The sequence below is a fragment of the Montipora foliosa genome, chromosome 1, assembly GCF_036669935.1.
Source record: "Montipora foliosa isolate CH-2021 chromosome 1, ASM3666993v2, whole genome shotgun sequence".
In the NCBI taxonomy this organism is placed as follows: domain Eukaryota; kingdom Metazoa; phylum Cnidaria; class Anthozoa; order Scleractinia; family Acroporidae; genus Montipora; species Montipora foliosa.
Window position 1 is genome coordinate 8,934,330 of NC_090869.1, and position 11,006 is coordinate 8,945,335.

General features: G+C 40.8%; 1 protein-coding gene across 1 annotated transcript in view; it reads left to right on the top strand.

The window, feature by feature from the left end:
* The first annotated feature begins 6,055 nt into the window (after positions 1 to 6,055).
* LOC137972479 (uncharacterized) overlaps positions 6,056 to 11,006 on the top strand; it is a 7,141-nt gene continuing 2,190 nt past the window's right edge. Inside the window, exons 1-3 of the mRNA XM_068819264.1 lie at positions 6,056 to 6,385; positions 6,722 to 9,613; positions 10,471 to 10,720. Coding sequence (XP_068675365.1) covers positions 6,346 to 6,385; positions 6,722 to 9,613; positions 10,471 to 10,720 — 3,182 coding nt within the window. The 5' untranslated portion in view covers positions 6,056 to 6,345. The remainder of the gene's footprint in view (positions 6,386 to 6,721; positions 9,614 to 10,470; positions 10,721 to 11,006) is intronic.

Here is an 11,006-nt window from a genome sequence, read left to right on the forward strand (position 1 = left end):
AAGTGCTCAACCATAGTCCATATAAATGGACTGGTTATGAAACTGGAGAACAGTGACATTGCGCTTCATGTTATCTTTACTGTGACCATGCACAATCTTTGTCCGCGGTTCACCAAGTGACTTTTGAATAAATTAATGAATTAATCGAAACTTTTGATTAGCTTTCTTTTAGAAAAAAGGGTGTGGTTTGTGCATGGTCGTGGCCAAAACAGCGAACAAAACGAAACCGAAGGAAATTGTCCAGTTGCATAACTATCTCCATATTGTAAATATTGTAAACTGTAATGCGCATGTTATAGCCGTAGCGAATATCACCGTCGGAAACGAGGTTATAATGCGTGCGGGAAATTTAGAGGAACGCGTGAAAATTTCGCTCAGCCCTTAGCTTATTAGTGATGCTGAAGCCCGCCGCACACTAGAGCTATCGGCTTAGCAAAGTCTCACTCTTGACTGTTGGCATAAGTAAGTTCCCCTTGTTTGCGGGGGTGTTTTGAGCGCAAATGTTTACGCGTGCCATCGGTGCCGAATATTCAACATGATGAAAAATTTTCTGCACAAGTGAACATTTCCTCGAAGTGTGCGAGCGTGAAAAGCCATCAGCTTACAATATGAGGCAAATACGCATGCGTGTTACAAATATTTTCAAGTAAATATGGCGACATTTCGCCAAATACGCATGCGTATTTTCCTCATTGTAAGCTGGTGGCTTTGCATGCGCGTACACTTGGAAGAAATGTTCACTTGTGCGCAAAATAATTCAGCATGTTGAATATTCGGCGCCGAAGGCACGTATCAACATTGCTAAGCTGATAGCTCTAGTTTGCGACGGGCTTTAATAACTGAGAAAGTGTTACACGTCCGTGTAAATTTCCCACACAAATTATAATGTCCCTTCCTATTGGCTCAAAATGATGACATGCGCAATACTGTGATAAGCGCCCTTCAACTACAGTTCAGCGGAAGAGATAAACCAACTGAAACATTTTCAAGTCAGGATGTGAAATCAGAATCCAAAGAGAGCACTACAAATAAAAATGAAACGGATTGGAGATATTTATTTCAATTTTATAAACTAGATTGGGACGTACTTAATTTCGTCTTACATTTTGCACAAAATCCCCTGTCCGTTTCTATTTTCCACGCTTGTCCTTCAACGTGAAAACGAGGAGAAAAATAACCAATCATATTACCTAACTGGAAGTACTAGCCATACCCTCGCCTAATTCAGGGAGCTTATTTCTATTTGGGACACCATGCGTGGGAATGGGAACTTGAGCTCTTTAGTGCTGTCTACTGGTTGATAAAGTGACAAGAGCATTGAGAAAAATAATGAGTCTGTGCGCACTCCAATTGCGTTTTTATTACGTTTTAATTTCCAGTTTAAGCGACGTCGACGAGAACACGAACTACGTACTGAGAACATTTCATTAGCAAAAACAACTTTCCTTGCATCCTCTATCCACCACTTTGATTCCTGGATAGTTGCTGCATGGTTTTAAATCCCTAAATAGCATATAATTATCGCGCATTTATAACGATATTTTTGACGACGTTCAAAAAGTGGGCATGGTGGAGGTTTTTGGGCTTCTCCCTTGGCCTCTCCTTTGAATAAAAGCGCGGACCTGTGAGTAATTTATGATGGTTGAAGAGTTATTTACTGTGCGAAGGTATATTTCATGACCTCTTGTACTGTCTATGAAAAATAAGTGAGAGCTAGCTAAAGTAAATGGAAAATGACTTGTAGATATGGTGAAATGACGACCGTCAAGAGTCCTTGACTACGAGCGAACAACAGCCCTATATTCGATCCTGTCAAGGCGTTTTCACAGACCGATTTATTTCTTCGTTGAATTTCCGGAGAAAGAGGCTCCCGCAGGAGCTCGATGACTAATCACGAGAAACTTACTTGACGTCATAGCTAGTGTCACCGAACCGGAACTGTCTTTCACTCCTACTCATCGGTTCCTGCTACCGTACAAAGAAATTTCAAACTCGCTCAATATTTTTGAGAATTTTGTAAACTGACCTGCTTTACATTGGACAGGTGCAGCACAGTTGAGCCGCAGGGCATGCCGGGTGAGGTGATCTGAGCAATCTCCTCGGTTACAACTCGTGGCACAATACCTGAGATTATGATCGGACTCACACTTCTCCTCAGAATCATTCGTCACTTGTTGAATGAAAAGCCACCAACAAAAATTCAAAGGTACTTTGGAATAGCATTTAAAAGAAATCATACTTTCATATATACTTTCTATGTAGGAAATAACACCTTTGAACAAGTTAAGCAATGGTAAGGGTCCTGTATAGTTGATTTGCCTTCAGTCCCCCGACACTGGGGGCTAACAAAAGAAGCCAGAGAGGGAGGGAGCTTTACGACCAACAATAGAGCTTTAGATTCTTGGACGAGAACGACTACGAATACAAGATTTTCTCATAGACCAACAGTGAGCGCGAGCAAAGCAGCGTCATTTTGGTGGGAAAAAGAAAAACGTGATACCGTCAGTATTGTAGTAGAGGTTTTGCAAAAATGTCGTCGTGACAAAACAAGTCAACAACACGGTAGCAGTTTTGGCATTTTTCGATCAACAAAAAGTGTCAGTTACCAGCAATAAGAGCAGTAAGAATAACTGACCAACCTATACAGCTAACAAAGAGTAAGATTAAGCGTGCGGGTGATAAATTTCCTAGTTATTTTCGCTAAAACGGGTAGTCAAAACTCGTACTCGTTCATCCTAGAATCTTACATAAGCTGGAAACATCAACTGAGAAAGGAACATTTTACATAAAGATAATCCAAGTGGTAGAAACAGCTAATTGGTGATTTGAACTCGAGGGAAAGGGCCATTAGACCACCGATTTCGGATTTTGTAGAATTTCCCTCTTGTTTTACCTTAATTTAGTCGTCACTTTTCACGACATCACTGTTTTAAGGCCTGGCCAAACGCTCGCAACATTTCGACACAACACTTTGCAACATTGCTGGGCACAACATGTTGCATATGTTTTGCCACCCTGTTGCGATATGTTGCAACATTTTGTATGATGTTGAATCAAATTTGAAAACGGTCAAATTTTTCGTGCAACATTTTGGATGTTTCATGATGTTCCACTCGTTTGGCCACGTTCACGCAACATTGCTTTTAGAATCTCTGTACGGTGGCCAATTTACATTATCAACTCCGTTGATAAAACCAAATTTTTGTATATTGTTTCACAAGGGCATGCGCGCAAGGTCCATTTGTTGAATGACAGAGGCCTGGGGCACAAAAACATTATATGTGGCGTTGAAAATGTTGAAAATGTTGCGTGCGTTTGGCCAGGCCTTTAGACCACAAACTCATATTACCCAGTGAGCGCGATCTTTTTAGTTTCGGAGTAAAAAACGAAACGCATTGAGTGCACTTTTCATCCAATTTGATTCTTTCTACTTCATAAACGCTGTAACTGTATGACCTGTATATATACCGACGGGAACTTGTAAGCCTTCCCTTAATTGCAAACAATGTACGGCTTCTTTGCAACATATTTATCAGTATCCACAGCAATACCCTGTGTCTCATTCAAAACCTGAGTTACACTACTACAAGGAGAACTGAGACTTTTAATCCTCTTTACCTTCAGATTTAGACTGTATAAATAGGAGCAGGATGAAAAGACTGAGAAATGGGAACACCAACAGCTTCATGCTTGTGATTTACTTGAAAGACCTTACAAGAAATGAATAACCGTCTTAATAGTCAATTTTTTATGTCCCTCAGCTGCAGGATAACTTTAATTGAAGAGTACTTTACAACTCATCGCGTTTCTCAAGGTAAAAATTGGATCGGGTCAGTCGTCGACATCGAAAAATATTTCAATTAAAAGACAAACTACGTAAATCAAATGATAGAATTGCACACGTATACCTATACCTTGAAACACAGAAACGTCTTCTGTTTATATTGTCCTAAACTGGCTTGTTATAGGAAACTACAAACGTTTTGTTACTGAGGTTTCCGGCGGCTTTTACAGCTGCAGACCCGGACACCTGAATAATGTAAATGTCCACAGAAGGACTGGCAACTTGCACGTGCAAGACTATGTCAAAACTGTACTGATTTACACTTACCTAGAGAATATCAGGCAAGAGTGCGAATTACGGGGCATCATTATAATTATTTTAAATTTATGTTTAGATTACGACCAGGCTGTGATGTGAAGGTTTTCTTTTTTGGTCCCGTGACCGCGTGGTCCTCTTTCACATGTAGTAACTAACATTTAAGACTTCACTAATTTGTTTCTGATTGTTTTAATACTGAGATCTGTCAATCAGCTACGGGCCGCAATCTTTTTGTAATCAACTTCCTTGCTCGTGTTCAGTTGATTGCAGCTTTTTTATTGAGATCTTTCTTAACCGCCAAGTTCTTTCCCAAAAGAATGCAAAATCGCATTCCCAGTGGGCTGTCCGAGTTATTAAAATCCCAGTCAATAAGAAAATGTTATTTATCGGTAGATAAACCGAACTTCACCAGACGATTATTTGTTGGGTCGACAACACAAATAATTGTTCACCATCAAGGAAAACTGACAAAACTGCTCCAAGTCATGATTGTGCCCTGAGGGACAACTCTAAGTGACATATGACATCCTCAACAACTGCCCTTATCGTCCTGTTAATACTGTATGGATTGAAGTTGGTTGATTTCAGCTTATGGCATACTATTTTACGTGGTACCCAAATCAAATGCCTTACTAAAGTCAAATGACAGGATGCGAACATATTCAGCATTGCCATCCAACGTTTTGTTGGCATTTTAGTTATAGGCAAATTAGATCACGGGCCAATTATGTCGTTGAACTTGTCTGCAATCTCAAGTTTAAACATTAATCTTTCAAATACTCTGACGATTATGTTTTTGAGGGAAATGGACCACAGTTACATTCAAGCTGTAACTGGTGAATCCTTAAACACAGGTGTTATCTTTGCAAGCCTCCAGAGGGTAGACCCAGACTGCTGCTCGATGGATGTCTTAAAGATCCTGGTGACAATTAGTGCAGATGGTCAGCGAAATCTGTCCATAGCCAGTTTGGAAGTTGATAGGGCCCAACGGCAGTTCGCTTTTGGTGTGTTAAGGACCATCGAACCGGCGGAGCTCACAGTAACTGTAGGGATACGATTGCACGAAGGAATATGTAGTGGTTGAGGTGTTAAATACTGTGGGTCAGTATAATTTATCTCTTGGAAATAGGAGTTTTCAGGCATTCATGCTTCATAATGTTTCTTTTTCTTTTCTCAGTCTACACAAATATTAATCAATGGAGACATAAAAGGTGGATCTCGAGAGGATGACTACTTTTGCTAAGTGCTATTCAGCTGATAAACCATATCACCAGCATTTTTGCAACTATAAACATTGTACCAGTCCCAGCCTTCTAGCTGCCGGTCCATCTAATTAATTGTGATGCTCTCTGGTATCTCTGATGAAAATGATTTCCCTTACAGGCTTGGCCAAAATAATAACGGCCATGTGGTCAGATCTTACAAGGCCCTTGAAAAAAGTTGTTGTAGGTTTTCAGAGATGTGGATTGTTCGTGAGAAATACGTCCAGTATATTTTGAGCTCTTGTAGGTTTCTTAATCATCTGCACCACAATAACTGAGGTTGTGTTGACTTCTCAGATTTCGCATATTGAGCTGGTTAAGATATATCTCCTGAATGATAATTTTGGCATCGGGTTCGGAGGACAAGATTGATTCTCAACGATCAGACAGATGGTTTAGAAAGTCGTTCTCAAGATATACTGAATCTGAAGGATGATAAACAACTCCTATATAGTATTTGGAGTTTCCTGTTTGAATTACGTTCCACAAAAACTCCAGATATTAAGATATCTTATTTCACAATCATTCCGACAAATGATGGCAACACCTCCTCCAACACGTTCATCACAACGATCGTTTCTTAGTATGACATAGCTTGGAGGTTACGAAGTACTCGAGTTTAGCGACCTCACCTGTTTGCAAATGAAAGAAGTATGACGTGATACTTGTAGAAGATGAATACCGTGAAAACAATTAATAAAGCTTTTGTTTGCGTTTTGAAAAGTTAAGGTTTTGTGTAGGTGAGAAAAAATTCGGCAATCATTTGATTCCAGTCTATCTTTACAGTCTTGTGTAAACAAAATTTGATGAAGAATCAAATGCAGGTGTAACGGAAGTTTTCAAATGACCACCTAGTGAAACAGTTTCTCCTCGTCTGACGCTTAAATGTTGACGGGTAATTATTTATAAAAAGGAAGGTTCTTTTTTTTCCTTTTTGTAAAAATAAATTTAGTACATCGTCCTACGGTTAAACCGAACAAGATGTTCAAGCTACAACTTGCCTTTCTCTTGGCAATCCTTGGTAAGTACTTTGTAGTATCATTAGGAAGCGAGCATTCCAAGTTCCTCTCGCATTCTTTGAGATTCATGTACTCTTATATACAATATTTTCTAGTCTTAAAAAGGGGGTATCGATCCTTCCTGTGTTAGGTGCTGAGCTCTCGATCATACGTTTATTGCAAATCCGACAAATTCAACGAGAAAGGTACTTCATAGAGAAGTGTTTGGAATGTGAAGGCTTCCCTAATACAGCTGGTATTTACGCAAAGGAATTCGAAAAGCGAGGTTCCCCGACTATATTTCCGTTAAGATGCAAGGCGCCTTATTGTTAATATATGTTTTCTTTTTTGCATTGAAGCCCATGAAACAATTTCCAAATCCTCTAAGAAGCACCAAAAGAAACAATCCATACCAGGTCACAAGTCACATTATTTTCTACTTGTTGGAAACCCTGTTGATGATGGACGACACCACAAAAGCTTGAGTATGATTCTCTCAAAGGAAAGTCACGATGAAGACAAATCCTCAAATGCAGGGCAAACAATCAGTGAAGCTAAACATCCTGAGATAAAACCAAAACCAGCCGATGAGTCGCTTTCAATGCAAGGATATTCCTCTAGTCTTCCATCGGAGCGCGAATACAGCTACACAGAGGCATTATTCACAGGAACACCACTACTGAATGGATCACCATATGCCATCACTGAAGCTCCCAAGAGCCATGATGCTTCGGGCCCTAACAGTGTTAGCTCGGAAGATCGGAATAGTGGAGGGTTCGGGAAACCATCGGTGGATAAAAACGAAGAAGTTCACAACAAACAGATCGGGATTGCCCAAGGACAGACAGAAAGTCATACAGAAGGGGGTGTCTCAGTTCTAGAGCAAGGAAAAGGAGAGGCGCCTTTTTCATCCAAATCATCAGAAAATGCAACCGAAGACTGGAATAAAGAATACCGACAAATTCATCCTTCAGTGGACAAATCTCAATACACAACAAAAGAAGAATCATACTATAACTTTGGTCCACTACAAGCACAGGTGCAGCATCATTCAATACAAAATACAGGTAGCGTTGGCAGCCATTCTGCACTGAAATCCTACGATGAAGAATCAAACATTCTTGACCCAAACTCTTTTAGCCATGGAAGTGTAATTTATGACCATGGACACCATACATTCAACACGGATTTTGAAAGGACGGAAACAGAGCATAAAAGCGACAGCAATTTGGCACGAAAACCAACCGACAGTACATATTGGTTACCCGAAGGATCAGATAGTACTTTCACGAACAGTTTGAACAACGAAAAAGTGGCTCCCGATAGCAAAGCCAACCTCGCACACCAATACACATCACAAGGAAACAAACAGACATATTTCTCTCACAAATCTAATAATTTGCCGTATGCTCAGGATCAAAAGCAGCCTCAAGAACAGAATATCAGTCATGAACAAAAGCAAAGCGCAGATGTAAACTCTACTCATTATTCCGTGGCAGAACCGATCGCAAATACTGCACCTTCCAATACAGCGCATCATAGAATGGACGGTACAACTTATCAGCTCCGACCACATAAGATAATATTAAGTTCCTTTGATAAGGAACTAACAAAAACGATGAGTACAGGGCCATCGTTACAACAAAATGGACCTGTAACGTTAGCTAGGCGTCCTCTTTTACATAAGACATACTCAAATGAACATGGCTATCAATCTTCTCAGTCATCAAACGAGGACGTCGAAAGCACTCCTTCGGATTTTAGCAGGCAGAGTGCGGAAATACAAGACAGTCATCAAAAGACATCCTCAGTACCCTCGTCTGAGAAAACTTCATTTCACCAAAAGGATTCATCAGGACAGCAGTTTACCCAGTTACCAATTAATACCGAAGCTCCAAAATCTGGTCAAGAAAATACAATGGACAACAATGAAAGGGGTCCTAATCAGGAAGCGGGGAACGCGTGGATATCTTCGGAGAGTGATGAAAGCGTTAAACAAAGGCAAGATGGACCAAAAGGGGATTCGATCCAGTCGACACCGGAATATTCTCCTGGCGAGGGCGCAAATGGCTCAAGGCTTTCGACTTCATATCGCGAAGGAAGTAATCCACCACCGATTATATCAAGAGATGAGTATCTGACGGACCGGCAGGAAGCCTCAAACAACCTATGGTCAAGTAGCGCCGAGGAAAATCCAGCAAACCCTTTAAGAGCCCTTCAAAAAGAAGAATCTTTGCCACCAGAGGGATCACATAAGCTTGAAGGAAATATGTTTCGAGGTAGGCCCGTTCAGTGGGCATTGAGTAACGATGAGACCTTGACCCAAGAGTGGAGTGAACAAGCACAGAACCCAAAATTTATCAAACAAATGTTTTACAACAAAGGTGGTAGAGCGCCATCTATGATTAACCCTCTGAAAGGCTCTTCAAATGAAAAGGAACGCGAAGCATTTCGAGGGTCGTCGCCAGACACCAATACATCTCAATTTTCATCTAATTATATGAATGAAGGCAAAAACTACCTTCAGTACAGCCGAATGCGGCAAACCAGCTCAAACCCACCTAGAAATCAGTCACTGAAAGACGTCTCATTTAGACCAAGCGAGGCTTCGTTTTCACGAGGTCAACACATGGAGCCTGAATTTCAAGTTGGAGTAGCAGAGCAGGCAAAAGAGACTACCATTGGTTACCTGCCTATCAGAGCCAACAAAAGTCAACGAAATACAGAAAGGGATTATCATAGCCAAGGGTCCGAAGAACCAAGAAATAAAAAAGGTGAAGAAAATGACCACGACAACAAAAACCAGACGATAGTGTATTTTTTCAAGATGGCCAAAGGTATCCCACTGTTCAACAACAGACTAATCCAAGATCATCAGAGATACCACAACGAGACACAAAAATCGGGAGGTCTTTCAAACATTATTATAAAGCAGGCCCCAAAGACGGTTTTTGGTGTGGGAGAAAGTCTTTTAAACAATAAACCAATTCATGGTCAGAACAAAAACTATTACAACCAGACACACGAATCATTGACAGGCGTTGGTAGCGAAACACAAGGAGATGTGAAGACAGAGGTCAATGGTTATGAAATGTATTTTGATGAGGCCACCAGGAAATGGTGGAGAAGACCTAACAAACGGCCAAGTTGGAGTCCTCGTCCACCACAACCAAGTCCTTACCCAAGTCCATCGACGGGAGGTGGGGGAGGAGCCTTGGGTGGAAGCAGCGTCGATTCTAACGAGCCTCAGGGTAAGAATCCTCTTTGAGCCCAGGTTTATTCCTACTTGATTTAAAATGTCTGGGAAGAAGGAAGTTAGGACCTGCGCATAAATCCAAATTTCGGGGAAGAAAAAAAAAATGAGGGACCTGTGCATTAACCCAGTCTTTTAGAGCTAGCAATCCCAGCTGTCATTATTATTAACCTGATACGTACGGAAGGGCCCAGCGGACTGTAACAAGAAGAGCAGTTTATTCAAAGGCAATGGTTTTTTTAGCGTTATGAGCGAGGTCATAAAAGACAGTTTCCAAGCGATAGTTTTCGCACCTAATCAAATATTCAAATTCGCGAGGGAGATATAAAAATGCTGATTATACCAACAAGAATTTGAAAATTCAGCAGGAGAAAACAAATTGAGATTTTAATTGGTAACAAAATAAACATAAGTGATTTCTATAGGTCAGTATATTTTTAATGGAGGTGGCATTGTTTCTTCATATCATTAATTAATCATTCGTGTAACGCAGATATATTAAGAAAGTGCGACAACAGTCATATATTGATAACTGTGTTAATCATAACTATTACAAAATTCTTGAATCTGATTGGTTCTGTGCGCGCCTATTTGACGCGTAATTGGCGCGCGATCGCGTGGGTGTCCAATTACAGGTATCCAATTTGAACAACTCCAAATTAGATGCTTGTAATTGGACACCTACGTCATGTACGCGTCCATTACGTGCACTTGGGTGTGCGAGTCTTTCTTGCTGTTTTACTACTGTTTGCAAAAGAGATTGAATCTAATTTTAAGTTTCACACAAGAAGGTATTCAAAGCCATTTTACTCCACTCAGTCCAATTACTATTACAAATTATCTGTTTGTAAACAGCGGACTCAGATTTCGAACAAGAAGCCCTGAACACTCACAATAAATACCGAAAGGTACATGGAGTTCAGGATATGACTCTAGACCGAGATTTATCGAACCAGGCCAAGGCATACGCACAGAAAATAGCAAACATGGGTCAACTAGTACATTCGTCTCAAGCTGAAAGAGGACAGAGCGTCGGAGAAAATCTGGCTTATGCATGTTCATCAAATGGGGTTCCACTGACAGGAGAATCAACAACGAAGATGTGGTATGTATTATAAAAAAAGAAATGCATACATAGAGGTTTACAATTTCATTGAGCAGAGAACCCAGATTGTGGAATACCAAATTGGAGGTAAGTCCCATAGGAGTTCAGTTGGTTGGTGCGCGGCCTTCGGAGCAAGATGTCCCCAGTTCGATCCTCGGTGGCTCCAACGTCTGTTTCGACTTCCCTCTTATCCGTGTAACTATAGCTTTAATACCCTTTAAACGGAGCACTGACAGAGGGAGGGGGGTAAAGGGCGCAACGTCGGCTTCCATTGATACCAGTTTCG